This window comes from Montipora capricornis, chromosome 13, assembly GCF_036669925.1.
Source record: "Montipora capricornis isolate CH-2021 chromosome 13, ASM3666992v2, whole genome shotgun sequence".
Classification (NCBI taxonomy): domain Eukaryota; kingdom Metazoa; phylum Cnidaria; class Anthozoa; order Scleractinia; family Acroporidae; genus Montipora; species Montipora capricornis.
Window position 1 is genome coordinate 27,041,287 of NC_090895.1, and position 16,925 is coordinate 27,058,211.

At 41.5% G+C, this 16,925-nt stretch overlaps 1 protein-coding gene across 1 annotated transcript in view; it reads left to right on the forward strand.

Annotated features, from left to right (window-relative positions):
- Positions 1-596: 596 nt before the first annotated feature.
- Positions 597-16,925, forward strand: part of LOC138030265 (BOS complex subunit NOMO3-like) — a 52,556-nt gene continuing 36,227 nt past the window's right edge. Inside the window, exons 1-10 of the mRNA XM_068878165.1 lie at positions 597-981; positions 8,078-8,167; positions 9,149-9,194; positions 9,270-9,370; positions 11,943-12,006; positions 12,332-12,371; positions 12,542-12,614; positions 13,109-13,186; positions 14,516-14,590; positions 14,978-15,124. Of these exons, the coding sequence (XP_068734266.1) occupies positions 790-981; positions 8,078-8,167; positions 9,149-9,194; positions 9,270-9,370; positions 11,943-12,006; positions 12,332-12,371; positions 12,542-12,614; positions 13,109-13,186; positions 14,516-14,590; positions 14,978-15,124 (906 nt within the window). The 5' untranslated portion in view covers positions 597-789. The remainder of the gene's footprint in view (positions 982-8,077; positions 8,168-9,148; positions 9,195-9,269; positions 9,371-11,942; positions 12,007-12,331; positions 12,372-12,541; positions 12,615-13,108; positions 13,187-14,515; positions 14,591-14,977; positions 15,125-16,925) is intronic.

A 16,925-nucleotide genomic window follows, 5' to 3' on the forward strand; every position in this document is an offset into this window, starting at 1 on the left:
TGCTCACTTTGATTTCGTCTCGACGGGCGATAGATTGTTGTCGAAGTCCAGTACTCGTCGCTTTTGAGATTCATGCCTAGTTTATCCAACGGACTTTCCATTATTGAGCTCCATAAGGGTATATTTTGTTTAAGGATCCACTAAAACGCCATTCGCGTTGCATGACTTTCGACGCCATTGCAGGCTAAGTTAATGATTCTACAAGAGAAATCTACGCAGTTCCACTACCCTCTCGATCCTAAGAAAATACGCGCAGAAGGCTCTATACACAAAGACACTACTTACCAGGGGAGTGACAGGCAAGACTTTTACCGACACGGAAAAAAAAACAAAAAAAAAAAAAAAAAAAAAAAAAAAAAAAAAGAAAACAAACAAACTAAACGTAGACCTCGACTGGGTTTGCCCATAGGCAACCCAGTAATAACAATTCAAATTTGGTCCCGTTTTCAAGTTTTCCATTGCAATTCTAATTATTTTTTCGTGCTAATGATTGTTGTTGTGTACCAGTGTAAGTCAATTAAATGTCATCGGGCGAATCGCTGTAGTTCCGGGCGAATAGCCGTCGGGCGAAAAGGTTTCGGGCGGAACATCCGGATACCTAAACCGACCGATGTTGCGTTGAAATGCAAATGTTGCGAGTGTTTGTGGCCAGGCCTAAACATCACTTCTGGTGAGGACAATGTAAGTAACTTACACTAAGTCAAATTTAAAAACAAATAGTTCCCAGCTCCTCCACGAGGAGACAAGACTATGGATCCAAGCCTTCCATAATAGCTGCTTCACGCTATCATGCAGTTCTCACCAGGTTTGATGACAAAATTGGCAGATTCTGTGCTACTAAGAATGATTTTGCTTAGTCAAATTGTTCTTTACTTTGTGATACCCTCCATAAGCAACATGTTCTTAGTGGAAGGCGATGATGTAGTCGGTTGTGGTGGATTTGTTCAGTCGGAGGTCGACATCAACTATTCCCTTGTGCAGGTAAAAATGAATGTACATGCTGAGACTTGTACTTTTTGGTCAAGTGAATATGAAATTCTAATATATGGTTTATTTTACCGCGATTTAATCTATCAACGTTTGTTGTTTAGCTTAAGATTGTATTTGGAGGACTGGATACCTTTAAAGCTACAATCAGTGGCAAAAGTAGTTGGGACGCTAGTGTCGGAATGGGCCTGAAAACCTCTCAGACGTCAGAAACTAAGCATAACTGTCAGAATTCCACTGAAAGCTTCAAGATACAAGTCCCCCCTCTCCCCAATCAATGTTGAAATAGACAAGAAAATGTATGTTAGTCTGGGAGCCGGTATTAGTAACAGAACTTCCTTTATTCGTAGTAATACATACAATATGGCGGCTCTATATCGACGTTCCCCTACGTATGATCGTGCGAGTAGCCGCTGACCAACATCTCCCCCCTTTACAAAATAACAAAAGAAAGAGACGAGGAGGCAAAACAAACTATAACCCAAAACCCGAAACCTGGAACCAATACAGCGGGTATCCTATACTCAATTGTCCATAATAGGGTGATGAGAGAGCTACATATTAAGTGTTTGTATATTCATAGACTCTTAGTCAAGGCTGATAGATAAAAAAAACTGATGTCTAGTTTGTGACGTAGTCTTTCAGTCTTTCGGGGGGTTTAATTATCCGTCCAGACCGGGTCTGCTTGACTGGTGATCCTGGCAGCTCCTGGGGCTGTGGTGGGGTCTCCGGAGGGGGTGCGTCAGGGACTTGGGGGTCAACTGGTGCAGAGCCTTTGATTGGTGAATTGACTAGGGTCTGAAGGAGGGGTGTCCCAAAAGGCGTAGGCTGGGGGTGAGCTGAAGGGCGTGGACAGGTTTGTGTTTCCTCTGCAGGGTCAAGTGATAGTTTCTGGGAAGCGGATGTATGAGGTGTGCTTGCTTCGACTGCTGCTCGGGGATGGTAGCAGGAGGGTGCGGCAGCAGGCTTCAGGTGGACTCTGTTCCTTCGAATCGTGCGGCCGTGAGCAGTGCGGATTGTGTAAGACCGAGGGTTTTCATGGGTGAGCACTTCTCCATAGATCCATGGTTTCCCACGCTGGTGCGGAGGTGGTTTGGCGTAAACGTAGGTACCAGTGACAAGTGGTCTTTGTTCGACACTAGCTGATTTGTCGTAGTAGGTCTTGCTATCGCGTCTTTTCTTGGAGATCTCCGCCTCAACGAATTCAAAGTTTAGCATGGTGGGTTTCAAGAGTTGATCGGTGGTGGGGAGTGTGGTTCTGGTGCGTCGTAGCAGCATGCGCTGGGCTGGTGAGTAGGTGTGACCTTGAGGTGGTGTGTTTCTGTATATCAGCATGGCGCTGTGGAAGTCATCAGCCTTTTTTAACATGGATTCTGCAACTTTGACGGCAGCCTCTGCTCTTCCATTACCCTTAGTGTGGTAAGGGGATGATGTGGTATGCCTAAATCTGTATTCGACAGAGAACTTCCTGTAGTCTTCACTGATAAACTGTGGACCGTTATCGGTGTGGCAGATTGCCGGAACACCATATCTCGCGAAGTGAGCTTTTGTTTTGTCAATGACTGTGGAGGAAAGGGTATCTTCTAGCTTGTCTACCTCGATCCAGTCAGAGAAATGGCAAACAGTCACTAGGTATCTTTGCTTTTCCAGCTCACAGAGATCTTGACTGATTATCTGCCAGGGACCTGTTGGTATTGGTAAGGATTTCATTGGTTCTTTTGGTGCAGAATGACCATACTGGGCGCAAGTACTACACGCATCACACATGTCTTGGATGGACTTTCGCATGCCGGACCAAAAGAGGACTTCACGTGCCATACGTATGTTCGATTCCCCACCAAAGTGGTTGGCGTGGATCTTGCGAAGCATGTCCTTTTGCATCGAGTGAGGTACCATAACTTGGGCGCTTTTGTAAATAATGCCATTTTTCACTGACAGTTCGTCCCTATAAGTCCAGTAGGGCCGCAGATTCTCGGGGATGCTTGCTCTGTCTGCTGGCCACCCTTTGACAATGACGTTGTATAAGGTGTTCAGTGTGGTGTCTTTGCTAGTTTCCTCACGTAGCTGGTTTTCAGTGATCTCCGTTAGTCTCGGATTCCGTGTGTTGTAATCGGACTCCATCTCCATTCTGAAAACATCAAAGTCCCGTACTCGGGCTGTGATGGGGTGGGGGAGGGCTGCGCGAGAGAGTGTGTCTGCCAGGTAGAGAGTCGGTCCTCTCTTGTATGTTATTGTGAACTGGTAACGCTGTAATCTCATAAGCATTCGTTGTAGGCGGGCTAGTGCCTTGTTCAATGGTTTCTTCATAATGGTTTCTAATGGCTGGTGATCTGTGTGGACTGCAATGTCAGTCTTGCCATACAGCCACTGGTCAAACTTTTCGAAGCAGTTGCAGATTGCTAGGCACTCTTTCTCGATCTGAGAGTAGCGCTGTTTTGTAGGATTCATGCTTGACGAGGTGAAGGCAACTGGTTGTAGTTTGCCGTCATCACTGGGCTGTAAAAGGGCGCCGCCGACAGCATTATCACTGGCGTCCGTCTGGAGGACAACTGGTTTCCGAAGATCATAATAGGCTAAGACTGGGGCAGACGAAATCAGTTGTTTGGCCTTGTTGAAGGCTTTTTCTTGAGCCATGGACCATGAAAATGGTACAGCGTCCTGGGTCAACATGCGTAAGGGTTGAATCACAGAGCTTAGGTTGGGGCAGAAGGGCGAAAGATAGTTAACCATGCCTATGAAGCGGAGGAGTGCTGGTTTGTTCTGCGGTGTGGCCATCTGTGTTATTGCCGCTACTTTGTCTGGGTCAGGTTTCAAACCATTGTCCGAGATAATTGTGCCCATGAACTTGACCTCTTTAAGCTTAAAGCGCAGTTTGCCTGCGTTGAGCTTGATGGATTTTTGGTTACAACGTTCCAGTAAGGCGATGAATCTTCGGTCATGGTCTGCCTGGGCTTCCTCGAAGGTGTTGCCCTCCCCATACACAAGGATGTCATCGGCTATACATATTATCCCATCCAGGCCTTCCAATGCAGATGTCAACCTCATTTGAAACTCGTCTGGTGCACTAGTAATACCAAATGGGAGACGGAGCCACCTGTATTTGCCGTATGAGGTATGCATGGTTGTCATCCATGAGGATTCCTCATCTAGGGGAATGTGGAGGAAGCCTTCTTTAACGTCCACTAGAGAGAAGCACTTGGCTGCACTAAGCTTATGAAGCTGTTCATTTAGCGTGGGCATTTGATGTTTCGGACGCTGGATGGCCTTATTTACCGTCTGGCTTGGATCGATGCATACGCGGAATTTTTTGGGTGTCTCTCTTATTAATTCATTCGAACACCATGGGGTTGGTTCATGTACTTTGACCAAGACGCCTGCCTGCACATAACGATCTAAGGCTTCTTTCTCTTTTGCTCTTTTCGCTACCGGTATTCGATGGACGGGCATCTGAATGGGCTGGACACTGTCATCAATCTGAAAGTGTACAGGTGGACCAAGCCGGCCAAGGCCTTCGAATGTGTCAGCATACTGGCGTGTGATGTCCTGAAGTTGCAGCTGGCCTGGCGGGGGAAGTCGGCGGTTTGAAGGAATAGTAATTGGAGCCGAAGGTGATGGTGGTGGATTGCACGGGCTGGCTGTGGTCTCGTGGAGTTGCTGGAGATGGTTGCATGCCGTAGGGTTCACCTTGTTTTCGCATGGTACTGTATGCTGTTGTGTGCCAGGAAGGTCATAGTGTTTGGGACTCGCATTGTGGTCTGCTGATGAGTGAAGGGAATGAGTCTCGTCCGCGTGCACTCTAATTATGCCCAGTTTTTCGCTGTCACTGCCAGACAGAAGTGCTGGCTTGATGCCAATGCAGGAGTCTGGCAGGACTTGAAAGATAAGGGTGTCAAACTTGTTGTTCTTTTCACACAAGAGTTCCACCTGACCAACAGGATGAAGTGGCTTGGAGTTTCCATAGGGGTGTAGGCGGTAGGGGGAGTGCTTTACTTTGCTGTCTGGGAAGAAAGAGCGCAGGGTGCTGGCAGCGATGGTGTTGCAGGTTGCTGCAGTGTCTATTTGGAACTTTAATTGCTTGAAGGTCCGGCCCGTCGCTGAAAGTGATAGGTTTGTGAAATATCGTTTTGACTTCTCGACGGATGCAATGCGGTGAACTTGTGTGCCCAAAGAGTATATATAGTCGTGATCTTGGTCATAGGAGGATGCGTGGTCCTCTGCTGTGGCATACATCTCGGTGTAATGCAGGTCTCTTGGTCGGAAGTTTGTACGTGGATCACGTTTCTGGCTGCCCTGAAGGCCCCTGCCTTGTGGTCTCCAAGTAGGTCTGATACTGGGGCTTGGAAGTTTGCGGTCTTCTAGGCAGACACGGGCAAAATGGTCATTTCCACCACAGCTGGTGCAGGTCTTTCCATTAGCTGGACATAATTTCCATGGATGTGGACCACGCCGATCTCCACACCAAAAACAGGTACCAGGCTCCCTGCGAAGTTTCATCTGACTGTGTCTAAGGCCCGTCCAGTGGACATGTTCGTCGATTCCTTTGGACGAATCTGCAATTAACTTGTTTGTCTGCTTGGCGGACTCAATAGCTCTCGCTTCGGCGACTACATCGGACAGGGACTTCTCAGAGTTGTCAGGTTTTATATGTGTTTTAAGCAACTCCGTACGTATGTTATCCTCACTCAACCCAAATATAAATTTGTCTCTACAAAGTTCATTACTAAGATCGCCATAGCCACATAGGCTGCCAGCGTGTCTCACCTTAACTTCCCACTCTTGAATGGACTCGTGAAGGCCTTGTGAAGAGGTCCAAAACTTGTATCGATCGGTCAGGAGTGAACTTCCTGTGCTGCCTGTGTAATGGGCTCGTAGTTTATCCATCCAAATCCAGGGTTTCTTTTTATCTTCGTCTGGAATTTGAGGTTCGATTGTGTATCTGACCACGGACAAAGCTTCATCTGGAAGTGCAGATCGTAACGCTGAAATTTCTAGTAGAGGACTCTTGTAATGAGCGGCTCGTTCTGCAACAGGATCTTTAGCGAGGTCGCGGTAATTGGCTTGTACGCAGTAATCGTTGAATCGTAACTCGAAGTTTTTGAAATTTTCGCTCACATTTCCCACAAGTTTGAGCTCCGGTCTTTTAAGGTTCACCATCGTGTTTCCCCACTTCTGACACCAAGTCTGGGAGCCGGTATTAGTAACAGAACTTCCTTTATTCGTAGTAATACATACAATATGGCGGCTCTATATCGACGTTCCCCTACGTATGATCGTGCGAGTAGCCGCTGACCAACATGTTCACTATTGGCAACATCGTTCTGGGGAGAGGGGGCAATTTTTCAAACTCAGTAAGAAAACCAACTTTAAAGGGTGAGTGTCCCATGACTTTTGCCACTGATTGTAGCCTTATTCCTAATTACGATGTACGTTTTTAGGCCATTTTTATCATCGGTAAACGGTGAGGGTTGTTTCTGTATTGGTAAAACAATGACCTGTGACCTGTGCTTTGTACTTGCCTGGTGTTCTCACCAGGCTGCACCCTTATGGCATTCCTGCAAGAAAAATAGGAATGGCACGTTTAAAGCCAAGTATGCTACGAGCAAAACAGACTATTGCAAGTGAGTTATCTGTGTTCTAATGGTCAAGCGAATACTCCAGCTCTTTGCCTTTTCAAATGAATGAAAACAGTTTATAAAAGAATCCAAAGCCTTCAATTTCATTGACTTTTGCCTTTGTCAGTCACACCAACGCTTTGCAGCTTTGTCATTGGATCAGGTGGGTACTTTGTGTAACGGATAATTTAGAGTGCAGGCTCCTGTTGCTCGTCGTGGCACAGAGAAAATTAGATTCTTTCACCTTAAGTACCAAGGCTTTAAGAAAGTGTAGAAGATCATTGAAACCCTGGTGAAGAGGACAATGAAGAGGACAAGGTAGCAAGCAAAGATAATTTAAAAAGCTTCACTGTGGAAAGACTGTTTTTTCAGAGTGAATGCATGGCAGTTGAAATATGGTGGCTTGACTATGACGCCAACAAAAACATCATGACCTGTAAAATCTGTCTCAAGACAAACAAATCAAATACATTTACAATACTGTCCAAGGGCCACCATTGCAAGAGTTCCAATTTTGATGTGCCTTGATGAAATGGACAGAGAAATCACTTAGGATTTTTTCCATCCTAGTCGTGAAGTGCAAGTAACTTTGTCCCACTTGAGCTCCTGCAGGGCCGCTATTTCTCAGGAAAGGGGGTTCTGGGACCCCCTAAGACAAAATCCTGGTGAGAACACTGTCTGCCCATTCCACAGAGTTTATGAACAAGGGTTGTGAGACGGGACCTACGGGTTTTCGACCTTATCCACGAAGACTTGAAAGTCTAACTATTTGTTATTTAAAGACCCTGAAAGTTTAGCCATGCCAATCAACATTCAGGCTGATACGGCAATTAAGTTATAAAACACAAATTGCTTTATGCACTGAATCAGTTATGCAAACAGCAGATGAAGTTTAAATTGTGAGCCATGTATGACCACGACCAGGACCAGTCCTGGTTGTCTCATTTTAGTCGGCTTTGCATGCAACTTTGCAGCCCAGGAATTTATAGCACAAGCCAAAGGACCTTATGAGGGATTACGAAAAGATTCTTAGAGGAAAAGCAAACACACCAGGAATCATTTTTTTGCAATGTTGTCAAGATTTGTACAGGATCGAGGCTTTAACTGCTTATGTTTCTTTACTGTTTTACATGAGTCAAAGAAAAGCTATCTGTGCATGATAAGCAAAAGATAATACAACTTTTAAATACAATGTGATATACCGGTATACATGTACAATTTAGCTTGCGCAGGATGTAAGCATACACATTCCAGCACCGTATTAAACAATGGGCTCTAGAAAGAGCGAGCAAATTAGCTGATTGTGTATCAAAGAGTACACAATGTATCTCTGACCATCATGAAAAGAAGTAAAATGGCTGCCTGATTTTTCTCCAATAATTAACTTTATTAATTTTACGGTATAAAGTGGAGCCAGTATTTGCTTGTACGAGAAAGTAACATGAGTAGTGATTACAGAAAGGTAATTTTTCCCACAGATGAAGCTGCTTTCCAAGCAGGGTGTAATTAAGTCGCAAACTGAATGTGCACCAAACAATGGATACTTCCTTATTCCTCTGTATGACAAGGTACATCATGTATTATTATCAAGTGATATGTAGGCCGTATATGTTGCCGGTAAAATCCGTTCTCAGGTTGAATCCGTTTTTACCTAGGTTGAATGTGCATTCCCCTACCCCCCAAAAGGATTGAAAACACTATACCTTCCATCAAACTCTCATTGCCTTACACATCTCAACATATCTTCTTACTGTTTCGTATCATCTTATCTGGCGGTTTCTGTATTCTTACACTTATCTCTTTAGGCTCAACATCACAACATACTTAGTAAGGAAACAGAAGACTGTACTAATCACTTACCGGTACTCTAACTCGCACCCTCCAGACCTGTAATCCTGTGTCTTCACCAGTGAACTACAACGACGTACATGCTCAACCCAACACAGTTCTTGTTATTATTTACTTTTGTATAATAAGTCAATTGATATCTATGTATAATAACCAAAACAAATCCAAACCTGACCCTAATTTTTCTCTAGGTTTAATTTAGGCTTCTAAAAACGGTTCTTTAATTCATCTGAGTGTGTATGCTACTTAGGTAAAATGAGGATCACCAATTTAACATAGGTAAAGACGGATTTCATCTGAGAACGGATTTTACCGGCAACATGTACACCTGTCGTTGCATTATTTAAGCCTGTGATAGCTCTTGATGTAAGGTTATGTCATGTGTTTCCTCTTGTGTGGGACTGGAGCCAAATGACAACAGAAGTACCGGTAATAAACATAAATTATGCTTAAAGATGTGAAGAGTAAAAGATAATGTTCTTGTAGAAAAAGTATAGTGGACAGAACAAACTGCTTAGAGATAATGAAGTAATCTACATGTTGGCTGTAGAAACCTGCAGTTACTGTATGTTGCCCATTGGGACCAAGCAGAGGAGCTACGCAGAAGATCTGTGTAACAGCATAATGAGATCCCTGAATAAAGTTCAAAACAGGAGGATGCAAGTTGCTCTACCCAGTTAAAAAACTCTCTTCTTTTCTAGGGAACATTCATTTTGAAGATTGATCCTCCAAGTGGGTGGAGTTTTGGTGAGGAATTAAAAGAAATTTCACCTTACTCAAGTAATATACTTGTACATGCACCTAACTGTGTTTGTTTTTCAGATCCAACCAGTGTTGAATTAAACATTGATGGTAGCACAGATAAGTGCAGCAAAGGAGAGGACATTAACTTCATATTTGCAGGATTTACGCTCTCTGGAAAGGTGAATTGTGTACTGTTGTACAGAAACTATTCATCCAAATGAGTGATCTTTAAAGTGGTGTACTTTTGCAAAGATGTCACCATGGGGTTAGATCTGATTCTGTTAGGAGTCTTCTTTTCCTTTTGACAGTTCACCACCATAGTTACTAAAACCCGGAACGACCCACAATGATCCACAACGATCCACAACGACCCACAACTATCCACATTGATCCATAACGATCCCACAACGACCCACAACAACCCACAACGATCCACAACGGTCCCACAACGACCCACAATGATCCACAACGGTCCCACAACGACCCACAATGATCCACAATGCTCCACAACAAAAGAAACCACCTAAGAAGACCAATAGGCCACTTCAGAAAATATCATAATACTCTTTGTCTGTCCTCCCAAATTTTGCATAAGCATTGTTTCCAGCTTGTCTAGGGACTTAACAATGGTCCCAAGAGAAAACAAAAACAATGCCTATGCAAAATTTGGGGGAACAAACAAAAAGTATTATGGTATTATCCCAAGTGGCCTATACCAAGTATTTCATGGCTTTAACCTCGTTCGTAGGGCCTCTGCACGGGCCAGGTTGAAAACGAGGAAGGATTGTGGACTGCACCCCATTCTGTTAATTACGTTAATGATTCAAGATATTGAAAATATCAAACAATTAAATTTTGAGTTGTTTTAAAATTTGAAAAACAAAAGCAAATATAACGACCCACGTCACAACCACCCAGAATACCTTTGATAGTCCGGTCACACACTCACAAGGTTGTCAAAACAGGACACCTGGACTCATGATGCAGGGTGGCATGGCTTTTTTCCTTACAAATAACACTACATGGAGGATCCTATTTAACCTATTTTGATTGAACAATGTCATAACCCTTTGCTTCAGGGATGAGGTCTATTAATCATTCACTTGGTAGTCGACCGTAGTTACTAAACGGCGCGTCGGGGAACGAATATACACGAAAACTACCTTAAGTGGCCTCAAGATGGATTTTTACGGAGAACAAAGCCGATGAAACTTTTCACGAGACTTATACTTAGCTTTATTTGATGGCCAGCCGGGGAGACATCGATCGGACTTGAGAGATTATGTCTCGTGAAACGCTGCAATTTTTCATTTTTTGTCTTGTTTTTGACAACCTCATGAATGTGTTACCGGACTATCAAAGGTATTATGGGTGGTTGTGTTTTAGAACAATTCAAAATTTAAATGTTTGATATTTTAAGTATTTTTAATCATTAACATATTATTAACAGAATGGCTTCCAGTCCACAGCCCTTCCCCATTTTCCAGCTGGCCCGTGCAGAGGCCCTAGGAACAAGGATAAAGCCATGAAATACTTGGTATTGGTCTTCCAGGTGGTTTCTTTTGTTGTGGATCATTGTGGGATCGTTGTGGATCGTTGTGGGTCGTTGTGGGATCATTGTGGATCGTTGTTGGTCATTGTGGATCGTTGTGGATCATTGTGGGTCGTTCCAGGTTTTAGTAACTGCGGGGTCACCACAGTGAATCATCTATCCTCTTCATCATCTTCTCTCACACCAACTAACTTTATGTCCACTTTCCCTTTGGTCTTCCTCTTGGATTCTGTTAGGAGTGGCCATGCAGATTTAATATTTGTCCCAAGTGTGTTCAAAGGAACTCAGCTAATAAAATTGTGAAATTCACCTACCTCTCTCCTCAACTTCAACACTTATGCCAAATCTCCCGGATAAAACTTACTTTGAACCTGTTAAAGACTTTTTGCCATTGTAGGCTCATCGTTTCATTGTTTCTCATTGCATTTCTTTGTCTCTGAGTTTCAAACACACGTTGACAGCACTAAACAAAATCATTGCTTTCTTTATTTTCATTTGTAGTCATGGTCATATAATCTGTTATTTAATTGGATTTCCAAGTTAAAATTTCTCAACATATCAAGTGCCCTGTTTTCGTGTTCAAAATTCACAGTGGTGGTAGCTGACTCGTCCCCAGTCGTCCCTCGGTCTCTGAAGGGAGTGAGAGTCAACTGGGGAGACTAATGAATTAAGGGATGATGCTCACCTTTTGACCTTCTCATCATTACCCCCTCCCGTCCGCGCATCCCTCATTAATAATCCCTTCAGAGACCGAGAGACGACTGGGGACGAGTCAGTGGTGGTAGAGTTTTCTTGTATTCTGAAGGAGCTGCTGGGTTACAGAGGGTGGGTGGGTGCATTTTGCAGTGAGAGGGGAGGAGGAGTGGGCTGGTTGTTAATGGGGGGGGAGGGGCGAGGTTTGGGAGTCTGGATGAAAATAATCTCTAGATTTTAGATCTCCAGAGGTTGTCATCTCTACTTGAACATTGTGCAGCCACAAAATGAAATTCACATTACTCGGTGTAGAAGTCACAAACCTTTAATCATGGCCTTAACTCAAACCCAAATCAAACAGTAACACACAGTTCTTCATTTTCAGGAGACACCTTGTTACACTTTGTGTTGTTAGTGTTTTTGACATTTATGTTATTTAAATTTGAGTACTGGTAATTTCTAGGAAATGCATGTCTGTGTCTTAATACATGTATATATTTTTGTAGGTGATCAGTCAAGGACGGGAACTTGGCCCAGCTGGAGTTGAAATCACAATACATAGGCCTCCAGGTGAGGATTTACTGTCTGAACATACATGTAGTCGCCGCAGTCTCAGTGAGAAAGAAATTTGTGGTATTGAAGGAACCGTTATTGATAAAGCCTCTAATGTGCTGTTTTCTTTGAGAAAATTGAGAGTAGTTTTTGTGATGTCTTCTTATATCTGTACTGTAGCTTATTTTCATGTACTTAATTTATTACTGGTAAAGTCATTAATAGTTGCTATTATTATTCCACTATTATATGCCATTTACCATATTTGGTCAAGAGAACATGCAAAATATGAGACGGTAAATTGTTGTTATTAATTATCTTGAAAATCAATGAATTCTTTCAGGTGATCAGGAAAGAAAAACATTCACAACAGAAGGAGGATAGTAAGTCAAGGAACAGCACTTTCTAAGAAATACTTTAAAGAAATGATCGAAAGATGTTTCAAGATAATGTCTTAAAAGGTCGTGGAGCACTCTCCCTTCCCTTAAAGAATGCATTATTTTACTCAAGGTTGTGTTAACTTTCCTGTTAATAGTATTTTATTCTTTTATAGTTTCAGTTTTTCACGTGTCATGCCTGGAAGATACCATGTAAAGGCATCGCATGCTTCCTGGAGTTTTGAAAATGTAAGAACAAAATAATCAGTTTAATGTTTACATAAATTTCTTACTGCGATTTTCATAATTCTGCGGAATCTCATCTTCAAACACCAATGGCCAAACTGCGTTTTGGCTTCCACCAATCGAACAAAATCAATAATTATTGATGCATGACATAACTTTCCAATCAGCATCTTTGGTTCCCACGGTAAATTCAAACTCAACGCTGATGGAAAGTGATGGAATGTGTACAAATCCAGATTCGATCTTCCCTGCTACAGTATATGACGTGTAGAAATTTGATTGACAGAAGCCAAAATGCAGTTTGGCGCTTAGCACTTAAAAGTGAGATTCCGCAGAGTTATGGAAATCGCAGTAAGTGTGTTTGGCTAAAGCTACTCGACTTTCTTTGTATTGATTGTCAACCACTGGTACATGTCAGTTTACTCTAAGACTTTTTGAAAGTTTGTAAGCAAACTACATTGTAACTTAGTGTCTGCTTTTGTTTAAAATGTTGTCAGGCTGAAACTGAAGTTGTAGTGGAGTCTTCCAATGCGAATGTTATGGACAAGATAATTGTTTCAGGTTATGATGTTAAGGTAGGTCAAAGCAATTTTTGGTAAAGTCAAGGAACTTATGTTGCCAGTCTTTTACATGTGTAGAAATTAGATACTCAGTTGCTGTCTGTCAGTTTTGTCCCTAAGATAGCGTAAAACAGACAGGCATGAAGGCATTTTAGTTGGGAATGCTGGTCAGACAATCAGATAATCAATTAGTTCTGGTGGACTCTCATCTACATGTAGTTTATCAGTTTGTCAGCCAGCCATCCAGTCAATTAGTCAGGTCCTAGTGGACAAGGCACTATCCAACAGATACAATCTGTGCAAAGACTTACCAGCAAGTACCCCCCCTCCCCTTCCCGTATTTGCTCGCTTATGTTGAATATACATACATGTACTCTAAGCACTTCCAAGTAAAGATGCATTCAAAAGTGTAGTTTACACTCTGGATAGCGACTTATCCACCAGATAAAGTTATACAACAATTTGAGCACCAGGAAATCTCTAGTGTTCTGTGGCTTGGACAAAATGTCAACTGCATAATGATAATAATAATAACTATTATTATTATTATAATTATAATAATTATAATAATAATAATAACAATAATAATAATGATAATCACTGTATTAAAGTTGCAAGGTTATTTAGGCGGAAGCAAGTGCCTTACCAATTGGGGAGACTACAAATCAGCTGAAATCAGTACAAATCAAATCAAATGTTGGTTTTTGAGGAGAGGAGAAAACAGGAATACCCACGAAAAAACCTCTCAGAGCAGAGTAGAGAACCAGTAAACTGAACCCACGTGGCATTGAATATGAGCATACATTAATTAACAATTATTCGCCGAAGGCCTGAGCCTATGTTTTAGTATAAATACACAGGAGATTATTTCAAAAAAGAGAAAAAAAAAACATTTCAACGCGAAATCATCTTCACTTACAGTGGCAAAAGGACTACTGGCAGCCATTTTGTCCGTCAAGGTGATTATCGGCTGATAATCCGAGATAGCGAGCCAATGAAAGCGCGCAATTTTGTGTAATCACCTGTGTATTTATACTAATTATTATTATTAAGTAAAGTACGATCGTCCAGGTGAGTGTAGTCCTGAGAAGGACTGTTTGAGATGACATTGACTGACGTTTCGACAACCTGAGTGGAAGTCATCTTCAGAGTCAAGATGACTTCTGCTCAGGTTGTCGAAATGTCAGTCAATGTCATCTCAAACAGTCCTTCTCAGGACTACAATCACCCGGACGATCGTACTTTACTTAATGATATGACTCCTGGGTTCAAACCATTTACATTATTTTAATTATTACATGTATTGTTATCATTTATTTACTAATAATACAAATCATTTTTAAGGGTTATGTGTGGAGTGATGGAGAGCCTATTCAAGATGTCGATTTTCTTTTGTTCTCAAAAACTGTTAATCAGAAGGTAGGTCTATATATATTTCTAATATTATTTTTGGTGAGCTCAAAGGGTCATGTAGCTTTTTATGGGAAATAAAAGAAATACGCTTTTTTATGCATGCACGGTTTTATACAGTAGATACAGGTACGTGCACAGTCATATAGGTTTAAGTGCCAGGGTTAAATTTCTTCTTCTTTTTAGGGCAGTGTATGTAATAATTATATGTATTGATGTAAACCCAAAGTGATGCTATGATCCTCCCAGTTATGAATGCAATTTTAGGACTTCAATGGGGTTAGAATCTGTGACCTCACAATGCCGGTGCAACGCCCTAACCAACTGAGCTGTGGAGTCACTGATGTTGGGAACTGGTCATTTGTGAGTTCAAATTTGTACCTGTTTTGTTCTTAGATATTGCCTGGTTGTGAAGAGATCCCAAAAAATGTGATAGAGGCTATCAAGAAGAAAACTGAAGTTGATAGTCCGTTGTGCCAAGTCAAGTCTGGTGTTGATGGTCTGTTCATGTTCCCAAGTGTACCAAGTGGAGAATATACTCTGGTATCTTTTCTTTGTATAACCTTCATGGCTAAAAGCATAAAGCCCCTTGCTAAACATTTGTACATTTTTGGCTGGCATTTTTTTTTTTTTTGGGGGGGGGGGGGGGAAGGGGGGTGGGTTTGTGAGCTTTCCAACATTATTAATAATATTATTTATATTCAAGCAATAACAACTTTAATAGCAATCCAAAATATAGGTACAAACACACCCAGACTACATGTTCTTGCAAATAGCATAGATAATCAGGACAAGTAGTATAATACAAAGGGTTATAAGATAATACAGTGTATAGGCATAGTTAACATAATGAGAATAGGGGAAGATGGCAACATCTTTGTTGTGTTCAACAAAATGTTGGGCAAAATGTTTGATGGAAAAGAAAGACTTATGAACAAAGACATTAATGTTGGAACATGCATTGTCTTCCATCTTTGGGAGCTACAGAAGACTCCAATGTGTTTGCCAACAATGATTGAACATTCAGGGCTTAACATAATCAGTGATCTCTACATAAGGGTTCCTGTACTAAAATGATTACGGTAATAATTTTATTGTAACTATTAATTTCACCAAGAAGGCTATATCCACTGACTTTTGTTTATCTACTGAGGCACCTTAACCCCTTGCCTCCTAAGAGTGATACTTAATAGAGTTTACTCTGTTTAATGCCAGACGATTTTACTTGTCAATGGGAAGCAGTTCAGGCGCCCGTTTCTCAAAAGTCCTGATAACTTTTCAGGCCCGAAAAGCCATTTTGTGAAACTGCCAACCGCTTGCTTTGGAAAGCCGATCTTTTAACATGTTTTAAAGGTAACAAAAAGAAAAATGGCCGTGAAGTTTGACAACTTAAATCGATCTTCTCCATTCTTGAGATACAAAGGGAATTGTGTCACCCAAAAATGGCCCGTAAAGTTTCAGGACTTTCGAGAAAAGGACTCCAGGAGTCAATGGGTTAATTTTTTTTATAATTTATTTATTTGCATCACTGATTTACATTACTTACATATAAAGCATATAAATACAGTCATGACTACATTGCTACTATACAATAATTACTTAACAATACAGATCTATAATACAGAGTAGCCAAAATAACTTAAGTAGTTCCTGCATACTCATGCACAGCTGCACACACACACATCCATATGCATTACGTACTTCTGATTATCCATCTAGAAACGTCAAAAGAGCCTCTAGAGAGTTAGCCCAAATTGCTGCTCTCCTTACATATCGACAAAGGAAGTAAAGACTAAAGATCATTTTCCCGTATAAAAGCTCCCCACTTTGCATTGAATTTACTTAAAATCCCAGTTTTAATGGCATAACGTCTTTCATAATCAAGACAATTTAGAAAGGTTCGAAAAAAGAGTTCCCATGAAGACCTTTGTGATATTTAGCGATTAAAAGCGCATGATGCAGTGATGGACAAGCAGGTTTGTAGTATATGTATCATTCATGAGGTCAATGCAAGACAAAAAGAAGAATTCTTCGTTAAGAAAGCAAGAGCTGTTTTTCATCCAGTTACTAATTTCATTCCAAAAGGATTTAAGGAAAGGACATTCCCAAAAAAAGTACAAAAGAGTTTCCGAGCTTTCTTTGCAGAAACTGCATTGATCATTAGATTTGATTATTAACAGAGTGGGAAAACTCTCTTCCAAAATTTCTTTCTTTTGGTTTTCCATCATTCCCACTAACTTTGCACAAAGTGAGTTCAAGGCTGCTTTTCCAGTTAAATAAGGGCTTGAGAGAGAGGGCAAAAAAAAAAACAGTTCTAATTTATTGTATGTCATAAAATCAAGGA